We start from the raw sequence: 27,150 nt of genomic DNA on the forward strand, positions 1-27,150 counted from the left end.
TAAAGTTCATGTTAGTTTATTACTTTTTAAACCACAGTATTTGGTATTTCTCATGGATACAAAGGATATCTCACACTCTTTTTTCCTCCTTTTTTGGGAACCAATTTAAAAGAAAAATCTCACCTTTGTCTTTTAGGCTCTTCTAACACGTAAGAGTGACCCAGCCATGAGAAAAATGTTGAATCATCTATATTTCTATATCATGCCTGTGTTTAACGTCGATGGATACCATTTTAGTTGGACCAATGTAAGTCACTTTGCCTATCCAATTGAAAAGATGACTAAATAAATCTTAGAAAAGAGAGTTACAAACTTCCAGGACAGGAAGGAAGCTGGACAGACAGTCAGCTGAGTGATTCTCGAGATGCAAAACAGACCTTCACTCTTTCCCCAATCACAGCACCAACAATTTGATTTCATTTTCACGTCTAGATTTTGTAGAGATTTCACATAAATAAAGATTTCTTCTTCCAAATAAATAGTGAAAAATCACTGGTCTAGTCCAGCCTATTCAATTTTGCCTATAAAGAAATGGGGCCAAGAGAAGGCAAAATACAGAAAGTTTGTAGCAGAAATTGGAGCATGAACCTGGGTCTCCACTACTAATCCAGTCTTCTTTTTCACTCCCCGGGCTTGTCTATCCACAGGAGAACTCTCTCCTCAGCGGTATGACTCGTTCATTGATTGAGCTATTAAAATGCATGCGAATAACCTTTTGAGTATTTTTCTCTACACCTGTTTTCTTAATTATGTCTAGGATCGATTTTGGAGAAAAACAAGGTCAAGGAACTCAAGGTTTCGCTGCCGTGGAGTGGATGCCAATCGGAACTGGAAAGTGAAGTGGTGTGGTAAGTTTGGGACCAACTGGGATCCAGATCCAAAGTTTTCTGCAGGTTTTACTCTGCAAAATATGAGCCCAGAGGATGCTCATGGGAGACTGATGTTTTTCTCTATGTGAAAACCTGGTAGAGAAAGGTACAGACACATACATGATAGCTATAATTGGCAAAAGAAAATGAAAGAATTCTTTTTTAATATATAAAAATCAAGGATTTTAAATCTGTCAACTCAGTCCTGAAAACTGAAAATTTAAATACATATGTAAAAGCAGAAAACTGAGGAATATTTGTCATTCCCCAAATTAAAACATGAACCGTGGTGTAGTATAATTCTGGTTAAATCTTTTTATCCTTTTCATACAAGCACCACTGATCCTCCCTTCGTCTGTCTGTCGTGGTCAAAGCTGTCACAACCTTGTCTATATCCTACCACTCTGCTGGTCATAAGTGGATTGACCACGCACGTCGGGAATGTATTTCTGCTGCATTCCATGTTTCATTAATAATCACCTTTAAAATAAAAGGAAGATGTCATTTTAAGGAAGGAAATCCTTTTACTGAAGAAAGAAGCAGGCAAGTATCAGGGAGAAATGAGAAAATTAGTCATGGCTAGTTTAGTTGCAGCAAAAAAAGGAGAGGATGGAAAACTATTATCAAAATGCAGTTGTTAGGAGCTGCCTTTTTGTTGAGACTTTCTATAGGTCCCTCAAAATATAGACCCTTGTTTAATGGAAATCCTTCCTTTAGACCCTTAGAAATGAGGCCTATTCCACATTCACTCATTCTACAATGAGGGTTAGGTTCTATGTGAGATGCCAATCCTCCCATCCCACTAGCATCAGCTAGAATAACTGGGCGTGGGCTTTGATTCCTTCCACACATCCCTCCAAGCAAGAGGCTTCAGTTGATTAGAATTGGCAAATAAGAACATGACATAGCTAAAAGAATATGGCTCTAAAATAAGACAAATGTAGTCTGATTCTACCATTACTAGCTGAGTGATCTGGGCAATTTTATTTCATCTATGAAATCATAATGCCAACCACCTTGTGGGGTTCTTAGAGGGACTAAAGAAATTTTTATATGTGAAATGTCTAATTTAGTTCCTAGCTCCAAACTGGGATCTAAGTATCAGTAACCCATTCCTCGTTCCCTGACCTCCAAAACAGGGTCAGTTCTCCTCTAAGCCTCACATCAATTGGTGAAACAACCTCTTATCTTCATGGGAATGTTGTGATGATGAGCAATAATGTATATTTAAAAGCACTTGCATTTATGAAGGGGGGGAAAAGCATTGTATAAATACTATGATGTGGTGTTATAGATGGCTATTTCTATTTAGAAATTGTTTTCTCCAACCTATACTAAGACAACAAGTATGTTAACTCCTGAAATCCACTAATTTAAAGAAAACTTTTCACTTTCCCTTCTCTCTGATGGGGCCATTTTCCGTACTCATAACCACAGGGATGTTTCGCCTGTAAGCGGAGACTCTCATCCACATATGTGTCATATGCATGCCTACAGGCATCTGCATGAGTGCCCTGGATGGGTAATTGAGCTGAGTAACTCTAGCAGCAGCCAGGTCTGCCTGTGTAAACTTAGACTCCTGTTTATATCAGGTTGCAAGTAAGGTCTTGCTTCCCTTTGTTGTTCTTCCTTTACCCACCTTGCTTCCTTCATACACTTGCCTTCTTTGGTTTTTCAGTTTCAGCTGCAGCCCCAACTAGAATTCCTTTGATTCTTCCCAGTTTTGAATCATTCTGATTTTTGCTGTGAGCCAACACTCAAGATCTACAAGGGATTATGTCAAATGCAGTTGCAAAATGATCTTGATAGACTGTTGGGAGTGATAGGGAAGTGCGGGCAGCCTGGCTGGTACTGTGTCAGCTGCAAGGTCTCCAGAGTGGGTTCAGCTGATCCGATAGGCAGGCAGCCAAGTGTGACCTGCCTCCCTCCCAGGGTCAGGTCCATCCCCCCGCAGCTATGTGCTACATGAAGGGGACAGGGAACTACAATGTAGGAATCACTCTGAGGTCAGGGATATTGAGGTAAGTATGAAATTCCCTAAAGTGAACCTCCAAATAAACATCCATAGCATAAATGACATAGAAATGCCCAGACCATTGAAAATACTGTAGGGTCAGCATGGAAGTGACAAAAACAGCTGTTTCTCTCTCTTAAGTCAGTGATTCTTGAAATTAAAGAGCAGAACATGAAACTGCTTTTTACCGTGAAGAATGTGTGGATCCCCATGTGATAGTGGTTATGCTTTAGTGTGTGCATGTGGAATAGTCCAGCATGCACGTAGAGACAGGCATACTTTTTGAATACTTCATAGCTCTCCTGAGGGTGTTTCACCCATAAGATGAGTATCACTCTTCTGAAAGTCCCCCAGAGGGACTCGACAAGTCAGAGTAGTGGTAGGAACCAGGAATAAATGCATAAATTTAATTCATTCATTTGCCAAAGTTAATCGAGCACATTCTCTCTGTGAAGCACTGTGCTTTTTCTTTCCTCTGTGCACTCTTTTTAAAATATGCTGTAAGCACTGATTTTCCAAATTGGAACAAATCCAGGAGAAAGGTAAAGGGTTTAAATAATATCCATACTTAATCTTTAACTTCTGAATAATTCAAGTGTTGCCTAAATACAAATTACTATTTAGAAAAGCCTATGGAACATAAGACAGTTTCACAAATCATGTATCTACTAAGAGACTTGTATTCAAAACATAGAAAGAATTCTCTCAACTCACAATAAAAACACAAGTAACCCAATTTAAAAGTGCATAAATGATTTGAACAGATACTCTCCAAAGAAGATATATAAAAGGGAATAAGCATATGAAAATATGCTCACCATCATTAGCCAACAGAGAAATGTACATCAAAACCACAATAGGAATAGGTGCCACTTCACACCCACTAAGATGGCTGTAATAAAAAGACAATAACGTGTTTGTGAGAGTGTAAAAAAACTGGGACATTCATACTTGCTGGTGAGAATGTAAAATGGTGCAGCCACTTTGGAAAACAGTTTGGCATTTCCCTAAAAAGTTAAACATATGACCCAGCAACTCCACTCTTAGATATATATACCCAAGAGAAATGAAAACATTTGCCCACATGATGACTTGTACATGAATGTTCATAGCAGCATTATTCATAATAGCCAAAAATTGGAAACAACCCAAATGTCTATCAACCGATGAACAGATAAAATGTGGTATATTTATAGAATGGAATATTATTTGGGCATAAAAAGAATGAAGTATTGATACATTCTGCAACATAGATGATACGTAAAAATATTATGCTAAGTGAAAAAAGTCACAAAAGAGCAAATTAAATGTCCAGAACGGGCAAATCTATATAGAGTGTAGATTAGTGGTTGCCACCGGCTGAGGAGAGGGGAAAATTAGGGAGTGACTGCTAAGGGGAAAGGGGTTTCTTTTGGAGGTGATGGAAACATTCAGAATGAGATGTGACAATTGTGAGTATCCTGAAAGTCATTGAATTATACATTTTAAAAGGGTAGATTTCATAATATGTGAATTATAGCTGATTATAAAACAAAGCTATTATAAAAATGTTTTTGTTTCTATTTAGGAGCAAGTTAGGCACTTATTGAAACATAGTAACTCTTTTAGAACACTCAGTTACCTAATATTATAAATTAGATGTAATATGGAGAAAACTATATGATTTTTTTTAGCAGCCGAACCACATGTTCCCCTCTCTATATATGCCCCTCTCTGACCACTACCCTCCCACTCTATCCAAAAAAAAAAGTGGAGCAGGGGGCAGTTCTGCTTGGGGAATCATTTGGGTAGATCATCTGGGGTGAAGAGAGAAACCATTACAAATTGGTGGTTTTCAGCCAATCCCTATGAAATAAACAGTAGATAGCCACTGGCCTGCTTTCTAAAACGATGAGTTCCTCCAGCTGAGTGGCTTTTGTTTGGAGAGAGCTATACTAGCTAAGGACCTAAACTGAATTGTTCTGAAAACATAGAGAATTTCAGAGCCTAAATTTGGGGCAAGGAGAGCAATAAAAAGAGGTAATGTTGCTAGACTGTATGGAAAGAGACTTTAGTACTCAAAAATGCCTATAGAGGATTGCAATTAAATTTTGCCGTGAAGTATGCAAATTCTCCAGCATTTCACAACCACCACCACAGGTGATATTCAGTACAACCTACTTTACCAAGTGTAGAGTCAAGGGAAAACTCTCTTCGCCCTCTGAAGGTTCGCTGAAAATCAGCTGACAAAAGGCAGATTCATAGGATGAAAGGCATACAAATTTTATTTTAACATGCATAGCATGAGAGAATCACAGAAGGATGATTACCCAATAATCCAATGGGGTACAGATGTTTATAAACCCTTCTTTAAAGGGGTAGGGAGAAATGTGGCAGTTTGAGGCATGGTGAAATATTTTTAGGGGAATTCAATGGGCTTGTAGAACATACAGCAGACAATAGTTGATGACAAATGCTTGTCCAGGTGTGTTGACAAACCTCAGTCTCTTCCTGCAATATGAGTTAAATTAATGAAAACTCAGAGAAAGGACTACAGGTAACTGTTTTCTTCTTTGGCGGGTCTGGACTTGTGCTAGATAAGGAAATATCAGCATAAAGCTTCTTCCAGGATCTGCTGTTCTTCAAGGGCCATTAATTGAAAATAATTAGCATGCCAGGGTGCTATATTGGAGGTGTCAATTTCTTTCTTTCTTTTCTTTTCTTTTAGACAGAGTCTTACTCTGTCGCCCAGTCTGGAGTGCAGTGACGTGATCTCAGCTTACTGCAACCTCCGCCTCCCAGATTCAAGCGATTGTCCTGACTCAGCCTCCTAAACTGGGATTACAGGCACCCGCCACCACACCTGGCTAATTTTTGTATTTTTAGTAGAGATGTGGTTTCACCACGTTGGCCAGGCTGGTCTCAAACTCCTGACCTCAAGTGATCCACCTGCCTCAGCCTCCCAAAGTGCTGGGATTACAAGTGTAAGCCACCACACCCAGGCAGGGGTGTCAATTTCTAAGCCCCAACATAAGGATTTGTGGTATTGGATCTGTCCTCTGGGTAAGGAATGATCAGAAAAACCCGAAGTGTTTTTACTTTTCTTAGTACAACACTTCTGACACCAGATGTTTGAGGTTTTCTTGCTAAACCCCAAGCAGCTCTGCAGTGGACGCCAGCTGGGTGTCTCATAATTCAATTCAGTTCTGACCCTCTCTACTTAAAGGGAGTGTCTGATTCCTCAGGTTAAAGGCTCAGTCCCACAAGACTGCCCCCAACCTCAAATACCAGTCACAAATGTCAGCTTGCGACCTGTACTTCTGACTGACTGGTTATAAATCAGGGTTCCCAAGACCCCCTCTTTCAGTTCGATCTGCTACAATGATTCATAGAAACACTTTATATATGTTAGTCAGTTTATTATAAAGGATACAGATAAACAGCCAGATGAAAGAGATGTATAGAGCAAGGTATGTGGGAAGGGCATGAAAGCTCCATGCCCTTTCCATGGGCACCACCCTCCATGAACCTCCATGTGTCCAGCTATCCAGAGCTCTCTGAATCCAATTCTTTTGGGTTTTTACAGAGGCTTGATCATGTGGACATGCTTGATTAAATCACCGGCCATTAGTGATTGGCTCAACCTTAAGCCTTCCCAAGAGGTTGGGGAGGTGGCACTGAAAGTCCCAACCCTCTCATGGCTTGGTCTTTCAGCGACCTGTCCCCGTTCTGAAGCTGCCTAGGGACCCCCAGCCACAAGTCATCCTATTAGCATACAAAGATACTCATCACTCCAGAGTCTAAAGATTTGAGGAGCTGTATGTGTTCCAGGAAACAGGATGAAGACCAAATACATATTTCACAATATCACCCTGGGGATGTGATGAAGTGCTGAGTCTGGCTTCAAGGTAAGCTGAGGGAGAGAACTAATCCACATCAAATTTCAGAGGCATGGGACAGCAAGAATGCACTGCCTTAAAAGAGTTAATTTCTGTCACTGGAGATTAGTAGACAAGCTCTGATCCAGATAACTTCTGGCTGAGAATGACATGTTGATGGGGATTAAACATCAACTAACTGGTCAGACTAGGCCCTTAAGATTCCTGCCACCTCTGTTAGCGATGACTCTAACATACATTAATCCACTTTTGTATCCAAACAAATGTATTGAGCCCCTTCTATATTGCAAAGTGCTAGAAATTATATAAGACAGTCTCGAAAGATTTAATGAGTTCACATCCTACTCCTAAGAAATTATTTGGGATCCTGGAGAAATACAAAGTGGAAAGATCTGTTGGCTTATCATATTCTTTGCTTAACAACCAATTTAATATGAAAAGATATAAATCATCTAATATCTATCAAAGTTGGTAGAAAATTTTAAAACTAGAAGATCAATGAGCTAAACCATAATGCTTAGTTATGCTTTTTATAAAGAAAGCTAAGGACCTAGAATCCTGGATATTTAGAAATTTAGGTCATAAGGATTTGCACAGCATTGTTGATACATGGCTGGCATTTCTTAAGGACTCATTATGTGCCAAGTAAGTGCTAAATGCCCAACATGAACTTCTCATTGGTAGATGCTATTATTATCCCTATTTGGCTGATGAAACGAAGAGAGAAGTTATGGAGCTTGCTCAAGATTATGAATTGAGCTCAAATGAAAAGTCAAATCTGACTGACTTTAATGTCTGTTTCTAACCGTAGTCTGACTCCTTAGGGATCAAGTTGCTATGAATGATTTCTGTTACTCATTTGGTCGAAGAGTTAAACAATGTGAAACTGCAGAGGAGTAGTTTAGGTATCAGAATAACAATATGAATGAAACTGTTTTATCTGAAATGAAATAGATTTAAAAAAAAAAAATGAGAGATTGGGAATGTATGGTGTAAGAGGGAAGCAGAGGAAGATCCCCCAGGCACTATTTCTGATCTTGGACCACCACACACCATGCAAATAGTTTGAATTTACAAACCCATGAGATGTCAGGCATATGGTTATGAATTCTCCAGGAAGACCTTTTTCTTTCCCAGCCAGAGTTTGGCATCTTCCCATGAAGGCCGATTTTTTGTAGCCCACATTTTCATGGAAAGTGTCCTACTTTGGGGCAGGCACGGTGGCTCACACCTGTAATCCCAGCACTTTGGGAGGCCGAGTTGGGCGGATCACTTGAGGCCAGGAGTTCGAGACCAGCCTGGCCAACATGGTGAAACCCCATATCTACTAAATGTATGAACATTAGCCAGGTGTGGTGGCACATGTCTATAATCCCAGCTACTTGGGAGGCTGAGGCACAGGAATGGCTTGAACAGTTGCAGTGAGCCGAGATCACACCACCGCACTCCAACCTGGGCAACAGAGCAGGACTCTGTATTTAAAAAAAAAAAAAAGAAGAAGAAGAAAGAAAGAAAGTATCCTACTCTGAGACTCCCAGGTGTATGTCTGGGTCTTGCTCCCTTTTCCTGCATACTGAGAACCCAAATGCTGATCCCCTGCCTCCACCACTTGTGGCCACTGAAACAAGTCTCCAGGTCAGAGACCAGCAAACACCCCAAGCATGCCTGCAGCTTTTGCTTCGGCTTCAGCCATTATTCCAGCTCCCTCTTCACACTTGTACCCTCGGGAACATTTTTGAGAACTTTGCCATGTATTTACGTTGTTTTATTGATCCTTTAGATGTGTTTATAGCAGAAGCTTTTATCACAGTATCTGCCACAATTCTGTCATATTGCTGGAAAACCCAGCTATCATTTTAGACATTAACACAATTAGAATTAGTGCTGGCCTGACTTCTTGATGATGGTTTTAGGGCCTTTTATCCTCATCATAGTGTATCTAAAACAATCTTATCTGCACTTGGTTCTCCAGAACTTACCAATGCCAGACAACTTACTTTCTTCTTTGCTGCCTCCTACAAGTAACAGTGTCACAATAGTATCACAGTTTCCAAATAAAAGTGTGTAGCCTGAAGGTATTTCTTATTTTAAATGTTGTCTTTCAAATCCTGTATAACAGTCCTTTTGATACTTAAGAAGAGCTAACAGTGAATGCTGAAACTTAGGAAGAACTGGTTTTTGGGGATTTTTTGTTTTTCTTTTTGAGATAGGATCTAGCTCTGTTGCCCAGGTTGGAGTGCAGTGGTGTAATCCTGGCTCACTGCAGCCTCTACTAAAAGCCTCAACATCTTGGGTTCAATCAATCCTTCCACCTCAGCCTTCTGAGAGTAGCTGGAATTACCAGTGTGAGCCACCACACCTGGCTAATTTATTTTTTATTTTTCATAGAGGAAAATTTCTCACTATATTGCCCAGGCTGGTCTCAAGTTCCTGCGCTTAAACAATCTTTCCAACTCAGCCTCCCAAAGTGCTGGAATTACCGATGTGAGCCACCATGTCCAGCCAGAAGAACTGGTTCTTAATGATCTTTCTGATTTTGTTATTTTAGGTGTTTTCCTTTCAGTTTCTCTAAGAATGAAGTCAGTAGTGTACATTATGGGTATGGGCACTCTCCATCCATTCCAAACTCTTTCTAAGTGCCTACCTGTACTGCTGAGGCCAAAAAGATAAAAGCTGCAGCCAGCCGTGGTGGCTCACGTCTGTAATCCCAGCACTTTGGGAGGCCGAGGTGGGCAGATCACGAGGTCAGGAATTTGAGACCAGCCTGGCCAATATGGTGAAACCCCATCTCTACTAAAAATACAAAAAATTAGCCGGGCGTGGTGGCCCACACCTGTAGTCCCAGCTACTCAGGAGGCTGAGGCAGGAGAATCGCTTGAACCCAGGAGGTGGAGGTTGTAGTAAGCCAAGATCGCACCACTGCACTCAAGCCTGGGCAACAGAGCAAGACTCCATCTCAAAAAAAAAAAAATTCAAGAACAGAAAACCAAACACCGCATGTTCTCACTCATAGGTGGGAACTGAACAATGAGATCACTTGGACTCAGGAAGGGGAACATCACACACCGGGGCCTATCATGGGGAGGGGGGCGGGGGGAGGGATTGCATTGGGAGTTATACCTGATGTAAATGACGAGTTGATGGGTGCAGCACACCAACATGGCACAAGTATACATATGTAACAAAGCTGCACGTTATGCACATGTACCCTACAACTTAAAGTATAATAATAATAAATAAATTTTAAAAAAATTAAAATTAAAATTAAAATAAATAAAAGCTGCATTTCTAGAACTCCTTAAGTTAGGGATCTGGGTCTGACTTAGGTTCTACCTCTTTGGTGCGCTCACCTCGGCTTAAAGCATGGAAGAAAGATGGAAGTTGCTTTTCTGTGCCTTCCATGGTCCTACTGTCTGCTACCATTATGGAAGTGTGTGGTTCATCCAAAGCAGCTCACCTTCTTGGCTCTCCCCTGAATGTGCTGCTTCCTCATCTTGGAAGAGACAGTAGCCTTCTTGGTCAAGTCTTCCAAGAAGGCTCTGAAAAATGTTTTATACTTTTTTTTTTTTTTTTAATATCCTCTGCTAACAGTCATGGTGGCTCAAGCGTGTAATCCCAGCACTTTGGGAGGCCTAGGCAGGCAGATCACTTGAGCCCAGGAGTTCGAGACCCGCTGGGCAACAATAGTGAAACCCCATCTCGACAAAAAAAAATACAAAAATTAGCCAGGCATGGTGGCATGTGCCTGTAATCCCAGTTACTCGGAGGATGAGGCAGAAGGATTGCCTGAGCCTGGGAGGTGGAGGTTGCAGTCAGCCAAGATCAAACCACTATACTCCAGCGGGGGTGACAGAGTGAGACCTTGTCTCAAAAAATAAAAGTAAAAATAAAATCCCCTCTGCTTAAAACTAGCCATAGTGGATTCTGTGCCCTTTCATGAAACTCTGACCAGTACAGAGTCTTTTATAAACATTTAATTTCCTACTTTGTATCTATTACTTTGACCAAGAATTCTTTCATAAGCTTTGTCTAACATTCAGCTCAATTTTTCTTTTTCCTTGTATTCATTACTGCTATCTTACCTTTTCATATTTCATTGCCATCTACCATGCTAATTTGTCCTTTTAAAACAATGTATCTACTAGAAATATTAGTAAGCTATTATCTCCCTCCTTAGCACTACTCAGCTAAGGAATATATTAATCCCTTTCAGCACTCCTGTCTCATCAACCTTAAACATATTTTTGCTAACTTCATTCTTTCTAGGATAGAAGATCACAGGCTAACTGGAAATCTTTTGTTTCTAAGATTTAAAGAAAATACAAAAAGCTTTCCTTTTCTTCTCTTCCTATTCAAACCTATTTTCCAGCTAATACACTGCTAAAAAGAGCTATCTTTTGTGAAGTTGCTCTTAAGTTGTTCTTTTCCTGATCTCAAACACTGATTATATGCAAAAATCATTTCCTCTCCCTGTTTTATATTTCATGATCCTTAGGCAGAACATGCCCAAAAGCTTTTTAAAATGAATTTTTTGTAACAACAGATTATAAATAATTCTTGGGACTCATTTTGTGTGTATACACAGTACACTATATTGTTGTTTTATATCTCTGATTATTCTTGTGGGTAAATATGTAAGAATTTGCATTTGAAGGACAATATCTAGTTATTTTTAACATCTATTGCAACATCATGAATAAATATATTTGCTGAAGTTTTTGATAATGACATTACAAACAACATTTAAAAACCTTTTACAGGCCAGGTGCAATGGTTCATGCCTATACTCCCAGCATTTGGGGAGGCCAAGGCAAGCGGATCACTTGAGCTTGGGAGTTTGAGACCAGCCTGGGCAACATGACAAAACCCTGTCTGTACCAAAAAAATACAAAAATTAGTTGGGCATGGTGACGTGTTCCTGTAGTCCCAGCTACTAGGAAGGCTGAGGTGGTTAGGATCGCTTGAGCCTGGGAGGCAGAGGTTGCAGTGAGCCCAGACTGTGCCACTGCACTCCAGCCTGGGTGACAGAGCCAGACTCTGTCTCAATAAAATAAAATAAAATAAAAATATTTTACAAATAACTTAGTTTTGAAAGTCAATGAGTGAGCAGCACATAAAAATGCTATTTTTGAAGTGAGACATGGGGGAGGTGGCAGAATCACTCCCTTGGCTCTTGGGACACTAATCTACTGATTTTTTATTTGGTACTGATTATTAAGTCCAGTAATTTTATTGTCCCTGTTTCAGCAGGTAACGCTCCCATGCTGCTCAATCTTTAGGAGGCCTCCAGTCTGTCCGTCAGCATATGAGTAAGGTTTTCAAAAAACCTTTACCTACTAATTCCTTTTCCACTATACTGGCTGCTTTTCAGTGCATTTCTGATTTCACTGATAACAAACTATATCTCTCTGATAATTTTCCTCCAGCTGTACCATTTGCATTTGAGAAGTCATGCTGTTTTTTATTTTCATAAATTTCATGCCTATAGAACTGCTTTGATTTTTGGGGTCCTTGTTACCATTTTATCGTTTCATAAGCATTATAGCATTATATTCCTCCTGGGTCACTAATGTTATTAAATATTTTCCTTATTTTCAGATTCCCAATTCCCTTTCAATTTATATTCTTGTTTTTAATCCAAACTCCTTATGATGTAACTTTTCTGTTATTAAAACCATCTCTTCTGAATGCTATTCTCAAACACAGATGTAAGTAAATGATGATATTCTTTTTATCTACCACCTTTTATAATTGTTTGAAAAGCTGAGGTATGCTGAATAATGACAAGAGACAGAAGGGCAGTCACCTTGCCTTTATTCTGTCTTCCAGAAGAGCATTTCCCAAGCTCCACAAAACTCTAGTGAACAATAGAACACAGAAGGTGCCAAAAAACAAAACAAAACAAACAAAAAAACCAACGTAATGTTAGGAGTGTTTTTAATATGGAAGAAAAAAGGATTTCTTTTTACAACAAAAAAAATACCAAATGCATTTTATATAGTTGTCACCTCAGAGGTTATCAGATGCATCCTTGAATTTAGTCATTCACTTATTTAACTAGCTGAGTATTGGGAAAACAGCAATGAAGAAAACAAAGAAAGTCAAGTTGTTACACATGCCAGACAGTGTAGGGTGGGAGTTGGTGAGCTATTTTAGGTGGCCTAGGGAAGCCCACTCTGATGATACTTGGGAGGGGAGGAGGTCTAGGGAAAGGGCAGTGCACATAGAAGGAACAGTCATGTAAAGGTCCACGATGGGAGCATCTTTGGTGGGTTTCAGGGAGAGGGTGTCTGGCTAGAGCTGAGGGAGGAAGAGAGAGAGGAGTAGAAGAGGCAGACGTGGTCAGAGGCAAGATAATGGAGGTTCTGTGTCCAAGGAAGGACTTTGGATTTTACTCTGCATGAGATGGGAGAGCACTGGAGAGTTTTGAACCAAGGAACAACATGACCTTACTTTTTAAGAGACTCCTTCTGGCTATTGCATACCAAATGGATCATCAAGGGCAGATATTTGGATTCTAATTAAACCTTCCCATTTGATTGTACTGCTTTCAAAATATAATAAAAGCCTAATCTATGAATATTATTATCTGCACCTTTAGAGAATCATGACATATAGCACATTGAATTATACATATAAATATACCTTTATTATGTGAAGAATTGTTATTTTAAAAGGTACCAAAATGGAGATAAGCAACCATGTGAAAAAAAGTATTTGCAGCAAATACAGCAGAGAATGTTTTATTATCATTTTTATATAAATACTTCAGAATCAAACATTACATAAAAATAATTTTAACAGTCCACACAAAATATGAAGAAAATCTCCAAGACTCTCGTAGATTAAAGAACTTTAAAAAGCATAGAGTCTCAATTCATGAAAATAAACAAACATGAGAAAATGAGCAGCCTCCTCATAATCAAAAATATATTAAAATAAAATGGTGTAACATTTATCTATTAGGTTATTGCCCAAAATGTTTGATGTGATCAGCTAAGCTGGACGCTATGAGTGGGATGGCATGTATCTCTTGGGGCACGAGAAAGCAACTTGGTGAGGCACATCAGAAACACAATCCAAGGCGGGTTGTGGCTCACACCTGTAATCCCAGCACTTCAGGAGCTTGAGGCGGGTGGATCACTTGAGGTCAGGAGTTTGAGACCAGCCTGACCAATATGGGGAATCCCCGTCTCTACTAAAAATACAAAAATTAGCCGGGCATGGTGGTGCACACCTATAATCCCAGATACTCGGGAGACTGAGGTGGGAGAATTGCTTGAAACCGGGGCGGGCGGAGGTTGCAGTGAGCCGAGATCATGCTCCAGCCTGGCTGACAGAGTGAGACTCTGCCTCAAAAAAAAAAAAAAAAAAAAGGGAAACATGATCCATTCCTCCATTTATTCAAAAATATGGAATGAATGCCTTCTATCTGCCACATTGTGAGCTAGGTACTTGGGAAGCAGAGACAGATGCCATAGATTCCGTGTTTTCATGGGGCTTCAAATCACTGAGGTTAGAATAAGTGAAGGGAAGGGGAAAAAAAAGACAGAGGGAGTAGAGAAGGGAAAAGAGACAAACAGAACCAATTGGATGTATAGAGAGAGACAGTGTTGTTAAGGCGTTGGTTCACACAGTTACAGAGGTTGGCAAGTCCAAAATCTACAGGGTAGGCCAGCAGGCTGGAAACCCAGGGATGTACCCACGTTGCAGTTCAAATCTGATGGTAGAATTCACTCTTGCTCAGTAGAAGAGCAGGAGCAGGAGGGTTGGGGGTGGGCATTCCTTCTTTTTTTTTTTTTTTTTTTTTTTTTTTTGAGACAGTCTCACTCTGTCACCCAGGCTGGAGTGCAGTGGCACAATCTCACCTCACTGCAACCTCTGCCTCCTGGGTTCAAGCACCTCTCCTGCCTTAGCCTCTCAAGTAGCTGGGATTACAGGCATGCACTGCCACGCCCAACTAATTTTCATATTTTTATTACAGATGGGGTTTCACCATGTTGACCAGGCTGTTCTTGAACTCCTGACCTCAGGTGATCTCCCTGCCTCAGCTGCTCACAGTGCTGGGATTACAGGCCCGAGCAACCGTGCCCAGCCTCTTTTTGTTCTATTCAGGCCTTTAACTGATTGGATGAGGCCCACCCAGTTTATGGAGGGTAATCTGCCTTACCCAAAGCCCCCTGATTTAAATGTTAATTTCATCCATAAATACCCTCACAAAACATTAAGAGTAACATTTGACCAAATATTATATGGGTGCTGTGGCCTAGCCAAATTGACACATAAAGTTAACCATCACACATACTATAACAGAAATAGATATATATAAATACATACAAATATATTCACACTTGGTTAAGTCAGAAAAGTCTTCATAGGGGATAGAAGGGCAGATTTGAATATTAAGAATGTATTTGATACCAGGGTAGACTAAACGGTGGGGCAGAAGGTAAATAAAGGATGCAGGGTCAAGAGGGCATTCTAGGTAAGGGACACAGGTGAAGACCTGAGGAAAATATGTGGCATGTCAACAGGATGGAACATGGTGAGGACAGCAAGAGGCCCTGTATGGCTCTGATGAAGGATAACAGGAAGCAGTAGTGAGAAGTGAGGACCCAGAGATACAGTACATGCTGAGGTTCCATGCCATGATGAGCTATGAAGATTTTATTCTAGAAGCCATGTTATTCAAACTGGTATGTTTGCAAGTGGGGTTACGTCACAGAGAAAGTCATAAAAGGTTATTGCCCACTTATAGGACACAGGAATTTCTTTTTCTTTTCCTTTTTTTTTTTTTTTTTTTTTTTTTTTTTGAGACAGAGTCTCGCTCTTGTTGCCCAGGCTACAGTGCAATGACATGCTCTCGGCTCACTGCAACCTCCACCTCCCAGGTTCAAGCGATTCTCCTGCCTCAGCCTCCCAAGTAGCTGGGATTACAGGCCCCTGCCACCACACCCAGTGGTATTTTTTAGTATTTTTAGAGACAGGGTTTCACCATGTTGGCCAGGCTGGTCTTGAACTCCTGACCTCAGGTGATCTGCCCGCTTCGGTCTCCCAAAGTGCTGGGATTACAGGCGTGAGCCACCGCACCCAGCCAGGGAGCATCAATTTCACTGAAAGATTTTGGAAGCAGAATTATTTTATATGGAGATAAACTCAAACATATAATCAGATAAACCTTACAGTTCACGTTGATTTTTAAGATAAAACAAGGATTTCAAAGGAGTTCTTAACTAACAGTCTATGTTGGCACTGCCTGTTAAGGGGTATTTTAGTGGAAATGTTTGACAAACACAAAATAATTGGGAGCCCTTAGAGACTGCTTTTTGGGGTTGTTTGTTTGAAACAGCATCTTGCTCTGTCGCCAAGGCTGGAGTGCAGTGGCGTGATCTCAGCTCCACTGTAACCTCCACCTTCTGGGTTCAAGTGATTCTCCTGCCTCAGCCTCCCAGCTAACTGGGATTACAGGAGCATGCCACCACACCAGACTAATTTTATTTTTTATTTATTTTTTTTTTTTGAGAAGGAGTTTCGCTCTTGTCGCCCAGGCTCAATTTTTGTATTTTTAATAGAGATGGGTTTTCACCATGTTGGCCAGACTGGTCTCGAATTCTTGACCTCAAGTGATTTGCCCGCCTCGGCCTCCAAAAGTCCTGGGATTACAGACATGAACCACCATGCCTGGTCGCCCTTACAGATTTTAAAGCTGGAAGAAAACAACTGATCCCTGAGTATCACTTGAGTGACAGTGTCAACTGAAGGACTGGTTAGGAAACTACAGCAGGACCATAAGCCATGATGCAATAAAGCAGATGAAGAGAAACTGTGTTCACAAGGAATGTGGAAGCAGCACTTATTAAGACACCAGCAAGACAGAGAAGCAGAGGGAAAGGGAGGTATCCAGGATGACTCTGTTCTTGGTTAGAGTACCTGGTGGATAGAGGCACTACTTACCAAGATTTGGCAGCTAGTAGGAGGTTAGAATCTGGTGAAAAACGTGAGTCCGATTGTGAGTAGTGGATTTGAGGTGCTTGTGGGAATGGAGGGGAAGATAGACAATGGTAATTATATATAGATCTGGAGTATTATAAAAGGTCTAGCCTAAACAGATAGACTTGTGGGTCGTCAACACAAAGGGAGTGATTGAAGCTTTGCAGGCAGATTGGATTGCCCAGGTACACATGAGTAGTGAACAGAGAAGAGACTCGAGGCAGAACCTTGAGCCTGTTTGTACCCTTTGTTCTAAATTTTCTGTTTTGAAAATACATTATAAGGAAACAGAAAAAGATGCTGACCATAATGTCATTTATAATAAGAAGAGTGACCCAAATGTTGAACAAGGCAATGTTCAAATAAATTAATATATATTCAGCTGGTAAAGTTTTAGGAAGCCACAAAAATTAACAAGAAGTTTATTTTAAAATAATAAAAGAATGTATATTATTGAGCCTAATGCTGGCAATGTAATTATTTTTTCACTGGTTTTAATTCTATAAAATACATAATGATGAATCTATATGTATATGTGACAGATATGTGTATATGATACATACACATTACATAGAAACATAGGGAGTGAAAAGACTGAGGAAAAATATACTAAAATGCCAGAATTGGAGGCCTAGTGTTGTTTTTCCTTCTTTCAAATGTTTTCTCAACCACACAGTCACATGGAAATTAACCAACTTGTTCTTGAATGATTTTTGGGTAAACAACAAAATTAACACAGAAATCATAAAATTCTTGAAAATAAATGAAAACAGGAAGAGAACATACAAAATCTCTGGGATGCAGCAAAGGCAGTGTTAAGAGGACAGTTTATAGTGCTAAAAGCATACCTTAAAAAGTTAGCCCAAATTAATGATCTAACATAACACCTATAGCAACTAGAAAAACGAGATAAAACTAACTTCAAAACTAGCAGACGAAATTTAAAATATAAAATCAGAGCAGAACTGAATGAAATTGAGACCCAAAAATTCATACAAACAACAAACAAAACCAAAAAATGGATTCCTTGATAGGATAAACCAGATCGATAGACTGCTAGCTAGATTAACAAAGAAAAAAAGATGATCCAAATAAGTACAATCAGAAACAACAGAAGTGACATTACAAGTGATCTCACAGAAATACAAAAGGTCCTCAGAGACTGTAATGAGCACCTCTATGCACACAAACTAGGAAATCTAGAGAAAGTGGATAAATTCCTAGAAATACACAATCTCCCAAGATTGAATCAGTAAGAAATTGAAACCCTGAACAGACCAATATGGAATTCCAAACTTGAAGCAGTAATTAAAAACCTATCAAACGAAAAAAAAAAAAGCCTCAGACCAGATGAATCCATAGCTAAATTCTACCAGAAGAAGAGCTGGTACCAATTCTACTGAAACTTTTCCAAAAAATTGAGGAGGTAGGATTCCTCCCTAACTTACTCTATGAAGCCAGCATCACCCTGATATCAAATTCTGGCAGAGACACAATGAAAAAGAAAACTACAGGCCAATATCCCTGATGAACATAGATGCAAAAATCCTTAACAAAATACTAGCAAACAAAACCCAACAGCACATTAAAAAGTTAATTCATCATCATCAAGTAGGCTTCATTCATGGGATGCAAGTTTTGTTCAACATATACAAATCAATAAATGTGATTCACCACATAAACAGAATTAAAACCATATGTGTATCTTAATAAACTAGGAAAAGCTTTTAATAAAATCCAGCATCCCCTCATGATAAAAATCCTCCAGAAACTAGCCATCTATGACAAACCCAGGGCCAACATCATACTGAATGGGAAAAACTAGGGCACTCCCCTTGTGAACTGGAACAAGACAGGAATGCCCATCTCACCACTCCTATTCAACATAGTACTGGAAGTGCTAGCCAGAGCAAGCAAGCGAGAGAAAGAAATAAAAGGCATCCAAATAGAAAAAGAAGTTAAACTAGCTCTCTTTGCAAATAATGTGATTCTATACCTAGAAAACTCTAAAGACTCTACCAAAAGCATCCTGGAACTGATAAACGACTTCAGTTAAGTTTCAAGATAAAAAATTGATGCACAAAACACTGCTAAAAGAAACATTACATGACACACAAAAATGGAAAAACATTCCATGCTCATGGATTAGAAAACTTAATATTAAAATGTCCATGCTGCCCAAAGCAGTTTACAGATTCCATACTATTCCTATCAAACTACCAACATCATTTTTCACAGAATTAGAAAAAAACTATTCTAAAATTCATATGGAACCCAAAAGGAGCCTGAATAGCCACAGCAATTCTAAGCAAAAAGAACAAAGCTGGCACCTTCACATTACCTGACTTCAAACTATACTATGAGACTACAGTAACCAAAACAGTATGGTACTGGTACAAAAACAGATGTATCAACCAATGGAACAAAATAGAGAACCCAGAATAAAGCCACACACCTACAGCCATCTGATCTTCAACTAAGTCGACAGAAATAAGCAATGGGGATAGGACTCCCTATTCAATAAATGGTGCTAAGGTAGCTGACTAGCCATATGCAGAAGAACAAAACTGGACCTCTATCTGTCACCATATACAAAAATTAAGTTGGATTAAGTGTTTAAATGTAAGACCTCAAACTTTAAAAATTCTAGAAGAAAACCTAGGAAACACCATTCTGGACATGGGCTGTGGGATGGAATTTGTGACTAAGTCCTCAAAAGCAATTGCAACGAAAACAAAAATTGACAAGTGGGACCTGATTAAAGAACTTCTGCACAGCAAAAGAAACTGTCAATACAGTAAACAGACAATCTACAAAGTGGGACAAAATATTCACAAACTATGTATCTGACAAAGGTCTAATATCTAGAATCTATAGAACTTAAACAACTCGACAAGCAAAAACCAAATAACCTCATTTAAAAATGGGCAAAAGACATGAACAGATATTTCTACATTTCTCAAAAAAAGATATATAAACAGCCAACAAACATGTGAAAAAATGCTCCACATCACTAATCATCAGAGTAATGCAAATCAAAACTACAATGAGATAAGATCTCACACCAATCAAAATGGCTATTAAAAAATAATAAAAATAACATGCTGGCAAGGCTGCAGTGTAAAAGGAATGCTAATACACTGCTGGTGGGAATGTAAATTAGTTCAGCCACTGTGGAAAGCAGTTTTGTAATTTCTCAAAGAACTTAGAACTAGCATTTGACCCAGCAATCCCATTATTGGATATAGATCCAAAAGAAAACAAATTGTTTTACCAAAAAGACACATGCACTCGCATGTTCATTGAAGCACTATTCACAATAACAAAGTTAAGGAATCAACCTAGATGCCCATCAACAGTGAACTGGATTTTTAAAATGTGGTACATGTATACCATGAAATATTATGCAGCCATAAAAAAGAATGAAATCAAGTCCTTTGCAGCAACATGGATTAGGTTGGAGGCCATTATCCTAAGCAAATTAATGCAGGAACAGAAACCCAAGTACCATATGTTCTCACTTATAAGTGGGAGCTAAATATTAGGTACTCAGAGACGTAAAGATTGCAACAATAGAAATTGAAACAACTAGAGGTGGGAGGGAAGGAGAGGGACAAGAGTTGAAAAACTAACTGTTGGGTCGTTTGCTCAGTATGTGGGCGACGGTATCATTCATACTCCAAACCTTAGAGTGATGCAACATAGGTAGCAAACCTACACATATATCTCCAAATTTAAAATAAAAGTTGGAGAAAAAAAGTTTTCTAAACTTCTAAACTTAGTTTTAGGATTCTTCTCTTTTTTTTTTTTTTTTTTTTTTCCAAGAAAGTTTCACTCTTTCACCCAGGCTGGAGTGCTGTGGTGCAATCTCGGCTCACTGCAACCTCTGCCTCCTGGGTTCAAGAAATCCTCCTGCCTCAGCCTCCCAAGCAGCTAGGATTACAAGCGTGTGCCACCACACCTGGCTAATGTTTTTATTTTTAGTGGAGACGGGGTTTCACCACGTTGGCCAGGCTGGTCTCGAACTCCTGACCTCAAGTGATCCACCTACCTCGACCTCCAAAGTGCTGGGATTACAGCCATGAGCCACGGTGCCCAGCCAGAATTCTTCTTTAAAGAACAAATTTGCCTTTAATAGTATGTTTTCTGCATTTATTTTTCCCATACAACCTACAAGTGGTTAGCCAAATAACCAATTAAGCTGAATAATTCTTAAAAGACGCATATATTAAAATGAATTCCAGAGATAAATATAATTTAAATGTAAAATCTTGTTACCACTATGAGACTTTAAGTTAGGTCATTCGACTATACCTCTCCAAGAATTTATCAAAAGTCAATAGAGCCACAGGAGTCATTCTACAAATATTTATTGAGCACCATCTATATGCAGGCACTCTGCTTGAATGCTACTCTGGAATGTTTCTTCAGTCAGTACTGAGATCTTCACTGTATTTTTCTCTACCTATCTATATGCAAATGATACTTAAAAACACCTTTTCTTACAAGCTAACTTGGATGTATTGATACTCTTACAATTTTCTGATACAGCACAGCTCTGTATGTTTGTTAAAAGAGAAAGAGACAAGAGAATTGGAAGGATGTGGGAAAACAGGCAATATTACACATTGCTTTTGAGTGTGAATGGGTCTTTGGCAATGTCCATCCAAAACAAAATACTTGTGCCTTTTGAATAATTGAGTGATTCTTTTAGGAATATATCCTACTACTATACTCACATATGTGGGAAATAATATATGTACAAGGATATTCATTGCAGTCCTCTGCATAATAGCAAGAGATTAGAAGCATTCCAAATGCTCAACAGAGGACTAGTTAAGTAAATTAGGCTCCAATTATATAGTAAAATACTGTATTTAGCCAGAATGAGACTGGCTAAATATATTTTATGCACTGACATGGAAATTCTCCAGGATTGCATAGACACACACAGTTGAACAAAGCAAGGTAAGATCAATAGATGTAAAAAAATACTGCTGCTTGTATAGAAAAGTTTTTTTTCACAGATGGATATAATAAAACTGGCTTTTGCTTAAAAACACAGACTATCCCTGGATTTATACCCAAAAAAGCGGTGAACGTGGTTGCTTCTGGGGAAAAAAAATAGATGGCTAGACAGACGAAGGCGAAAGCAATCTGTGTGGCATACAATGTACGTCCATTGGCCATTCAAAAAAATATTTTAAACAGTAAAAATAAGTCAGTGTTCTTTTAAAAAAAAAAAAAAACCTGAAAATTTTAACTAAAGCCTCTAGAATGCACTACCACTATTCAAAACACTTCTCCTTGCATATTAGCTTTTGTTATTCAGCTTAATTTGTGTTAGTAAAACAGGGAGGAGGCAAAAAGAGGCCTCATGGGCCTATAAAGAAATCGTATTATGCTCCTTCCACCACCATTCCTCATGCCTCGGCTCACTACCCCCACCAAATGGGAAAGGGGTGGGGAAGAGCAAAATAGAGTTCCCACTGAGTTATATTTAATCTAGTCTAATCAACACCAAGTCACTGCTTCCTGTGCCTGTGGCCTCTCCCATCTTCTCTCCTGGTACTTCCCTAGAGGTGCTGACTGTGAAATAGATTGAGAGAAAGTGAACAGTTTTACACTGATTCAAAACATTTCACAAAAATATATTATTTTATTATATACATAAATAGAACAAGCATATCAGCAAAAACAATTTCTTTAGTGTGATGTATTTTATTAGAATGCAATAAATTTGTTTTATTATACTGGCATCTATTTAAAATGAGGTTTTGGCATGTCATTCTAGCCCGCATAATTCTGAGAGAAAGATTCCAGAATGGCCTTCCAGCAAATTCCACAATTAAGAAATAAGCTAGCACTAATTCATCTCATCCACTACTCCTAGATTGGGAATGTAGATTGGTGACAACCAAAGACAAAGTAATAATATGATTCAAAACTATTGATTCCCTTTCCTTATTATTCATTCATATTTGCTGGTATCTCTACCTTTATTTGCACATATATCAGGTTATGCCATAATGGTAGAAAACAGCATGATTGTTCAGGCTCTTATGCAATCTCTTGCCTTTTATTATAACCTTATATTATAATAACTGAGCTTCAAATGTAAAACACAAATGGAATTTTTATGTGATAGACCAAGAGGGACCTTGCTGTGGGGCAGATTGATTCACTCAGTAAACATCTATTGAGCCCCTGCTATGAGCAAAGCACAATGCTGGGCCAATATGAATAATACTCGGTTCTTGTTCTTAGGAATAGTCTAGTGAGGTTAACAAGCCACCTGCGTTTCAAGGCTGAGTATTAATAAAAGCCAAGAAATAGAGACACCCAGGTCACACTCCCAGAGGAAGGAGAAATTCTGACTGGGTGAGAGTGGGAAAGCTGCAGACAAGTGCCTTTTTTCCTCCCAAGACTTTATTTCTTTAGAGCAGTTTCTGGTTCACAGTAAAATTAAAAGGAAGATATGGAGATTTTCCATGTACGTACTGCCCCTACACATGCATAGCCTCCCCCATTGTCAACTACCCCCACCAGGATGGTATATTTATTACAATGGATAAAAACCTATATTGACACATCATTACCCAAAGTTCATAGTTCACATTGGAATTCATGCGTGCAATAAATACTTTGGAATTGGAATGTATTACATTGGAATGTTGGAATGCATAGTTTACATTGGAATTCATTCTATGGGTTTGGTCAAATGGATAATGACATGTATCCCTCACTATAGTATCTTACAGAGTATCTTCATTGCCCTAAAAACCTTCTGTACTCTGCCTACTCATCCCTCCCTCTACCAACCCCATGACAACCATGAATCCTTTTACTTCCCTGATGGTTTTACCTTTTCCAGAATGTCATCTAGTTGGAACCACAGTAGGTAACCTTTTCCGATTGGCTTCTTTCGCTTAGTAACACATGTTTACGTTTCTTCTATGTCTTTTTATTGCTCGATAGCTCATTCCTTTTCAGTGCTGAATAATACCCCATTCCCTGCATGTACCACAGTTCATTCATCTGTTCATCTACTAAAGGACATCTTGGTTGCTTCCAAATTTTGTCAATTATAAAGAAAGCTGTCGGCTGGGTGTGGTGGCACACACCTATAATCCCAGCACTTTAGGAGGCCAAAGCAGGCAAATCACTTGAGCCCAGGAGTTTGAGACCAGCCTGGGCAACATGGCGAAACCCCATCTCTACCAAAAGTACAAAAATTACCCAGTCTCATAACTGGGTCTCAAAATAAATAAATAGATAAAAATTTTAAAATAAAATAATTTTTTTTTAAAAGGAAAGCTGTTGTAAACATCCATGTGCATGCTTGTGTGGGTTTAAGTTTTCAGCTCCTTTAAATAAATTGCAAGGAGCATAATTGCTGGATCATATGGCAAGAGTATCTTTAGTTTTGTATAAAATTGCCAAACTCTCTTTCAAAGTGGCTGCACAATTTCGTATTACCACAGTCAATGAATGAAAGTTCCTGTTGCTCCACATCTTCACCACCATTTGCTGTTGTCAGTGTTCTGGATTTTGACCCCTCAAATTGGTGTGTAGTGGCATTTCATTGTTGTTTTAATTGGAATTTCCCTGATGACATATGATGTGGGGCATCTTTTCATTTGCTCATTTGCATTTGTGTGCTTTCTTTGGTGATCTGTCTGTTAAGATCTTTAGCCCATTTTAAAATTGTTTTCTTATTGCTGAGTTTTAAGAGCTCTTTGTATATTTTTGATAACAATATTTTAAAAGATGCATCTTTTGCAAATGTTCTCTCCCATTCTGTGGCCTGTCTTTTCATTCTCTTGACATTGTCTTTCACAGAACAGAAGTTTTTAATTTGAAAGTCCCACTTATCAATTATTTCTTTCAAGGATTGTGCCTTTTGTGTTGTATTTTAAAAGTGATTGCTGGCCAGGCGTGGTGGCTCACTCCTGTAATCCCAGCACTTTGGGAGGCCGAGGCAGGTGGATCACCTGAGCTGAGGAGTTCAAGACCAGCCTGGCCAATATGGTGAAACCCCGTTTCTACTAAAAATACAGAAAGTAGCTGGGTGTGGTGGTGGGCGCCTGTAATTCCAGCTACTCAGGGAGGCTGAGGCACGAGAATCACCTGAACCCAGAAGGTGGAGGTTGCAGTGAGCCGAGATCGCACCACTGCACTCCAACCTAGGCAACAGAGTGAGACTCCATCTCAAAAAAAAAAAAAAAAAGTGGTTGCCATAGCTAACATTGTCTAGATTTTCTCCTACATTATTTTCTACGAGTTTTAGAGTTTTTCTTTTTCATTTAGGTCTATGATCCATTTTGAGTTATTTTTGCGAAGGGTGTAAGCTCTGTGTCTAGATTCACTTTTTCGTATGTGGATGTTCAGTTGTTCCAGCATCATTTGTTAAAAAGACTACCTTTGCTGCATTGTATTGCCTGACAAGTAGCTTTTGAGCTGACCCTTCCCAGTGTGGAAGGATTTCAATAGGTTTCAAGAGAGGAAATGAACAGCCTGAGCTGAAGGAAGAACAGGAACAAAGGCAAAGAGATGGGGAGGGAATAGCAGAGCAGGAATTGGCAAGTGAGGGGTGGGGCTGTGGCTGTTTGTGGGGTCTGCAGAAGAGAACATAAGCCTAGAAATGTTCGATCAGTAGGGGCTTGGACACCATGGTGAGGAACTGACACTGATGTTGCCCATAAGGAGCCAGTGAGCATTTTTCTTTTCTGGGGTTGGGAAAATAACATGATCTATTTTGGTTATAGAAAAGTGCTCTGAAAGCAAGATGAAGCATGGATTAAAGTGTGAGGGAAACCAGTTTAGAGGCCATGGTACTATCCAGGTGAGAGGTGATGAAACCAGGATAGAAGCAGAGAGGACGGAAAGAAGATGGCATTGGAAAGGTAGAATGATGGAACTCAGTGACTGAGTGGAGGAAAGAGGAAGGGATCAGATTGCTGTAGAGCTGAAGATCTTCAGCCAAAAAAATAAGTCCCCCATATATCCAGTTAAAGGGCTTTGGCTAAACACCAAAGAATGTTAATAGACAGGAAAAAATGAGAATTTTGGAGGGCATCCACTAGTCTGAATCACATTAATAAATTCATTCATTTACTTAATAAATTTTTAAGAACAGTATGCTAGGCACAGGAGATAAAAACATGAAAAGCACATAATTCCTGCCCTCAAGATTGACAGCTTAGTAAAAATGTTATGCTGTGCTAAATGCCATGTAGGGATAAATAAAGAGTGCTTGTGAAAGCTTATTAGTGCCCCATTGCTGCTGTAACAAATTACAAACTTGGTGACCTAAAACATGACAACTGTGTTCTTTTACAGTTCTGGAGGCCAGAGTCCAAAGTGGGTTTTGCCAGGCTGAAGGCGTGGCAAGGCCACATTCCCTCAGGTAGCTCTTGAGAGAATCTGTTTCCTTCCCTTTTCCAGCTCCTAGAGGCCACTATATTCCTTACCCTGAGAGCTCTTCCTCAGTCAAAGCCTGTTCCACGCCATCTTGTCTCTCTGAATCCGTCCCCTCTTCTCCTGTCTCATAGCCTTCTCTTCTGCCGGTATTCAAATCTCTGTCTTATAAGGGCACTTGTAATTACATATAGGGCCTATCCAGATAATCCAGAATAATCTCCTCATCTCAAGATCCTTAACGTATCACATCTACAGAGGCCCTTTTCCACATAAGGTAACATTCACAGTTTCCATGGATTAGGACCTGGTGATTTGGGGGGGCCATTATTTCACCTACCACAGGGGTATAGAGCAAAGACCCCTCATCTAGCCCCTTTATCTTAAAGGCTGTGGTGAACCATTATAAAGTTTAAGCAGAGGAATTACATGGTAAGATTTGCATTTTAGCAAAATTAACTTGCGACTTCTGAAGATACAGACTGAAGAAGAGGCTGGGGTCACAGTACCCCTAGAGTAATTCAGAAAAGGTTTGACTGCTCATAGGAGTTAGGCTGAGTGTATTGAAGGGAAATTGAGACAATGTGCCAACTGCTCTTTGCAAATTGTTGGATGTAGTAGATGATTTCTGGTTTGGGCAATCAGTTGCCATACACCACAATTTGTAATAAAAGATAAGCCAGTTTGAGAGGGATTTGGGAGACCTTGAGCAAGGAAGAAAGTTTTATCCAAGGAAAAGTGCATTCTGAGAATTAAACATTTGCTAACTACATTTTAGAATGCAATCCATCCTCAGAGACTGCCTCTAAGAACAAAACCAGAAATAAATTAAGTTACACAACTGTTATTACTAAATTTTGTCCTCAGATCTTTAAGACAGAATCTAAGCATGCTGAGGAAAAGTAAGTATGTAATTACATTAAAATTTTTGTTTCACCTGGACTGGAACCATAAACTATCAATGCTGTAAAGAATCATA

At 39.4% G+C, this 27,150-nt stretch overlaps 1 protein-coding gene across 1 annotated transcript in view; it reads left to right on the forward strand.

Moving 5' to 3' along the window:
* LOC105482164 (carboxypeptidase A6) overlaps positions 1-27,150 on the forward strand; it is a 310,157-nt gene that overhangs the window by 250,862 nt on the left and 32,145 nt on the right. Inside the window, exons 7-8 of the mRNA XM_011742126.2 lie at positions 137-247; positions 758-848. Coding sequence (XP_011740428.1) covers positions 137-247; positions 758-848 — 202 coding nt within the window. The remainder of the gene's footprint in view (positions 1-136; positions 248-757; positions 849-27,150) is intronic.

Source organism: Macaca nemestrina, chromosome 8 (genome assembly GCF_043159975.1).
Source record: "Macaca nemestrina isolate mMacNem1 chromosome 8, mMacNem.hap1, whole genome shotgun sequence".
NCBI lineage: Eukaryota > Metazoa > Chordata > Mammalia > Primates > Cercopithecidae > Macaca > Macaca nemestrina.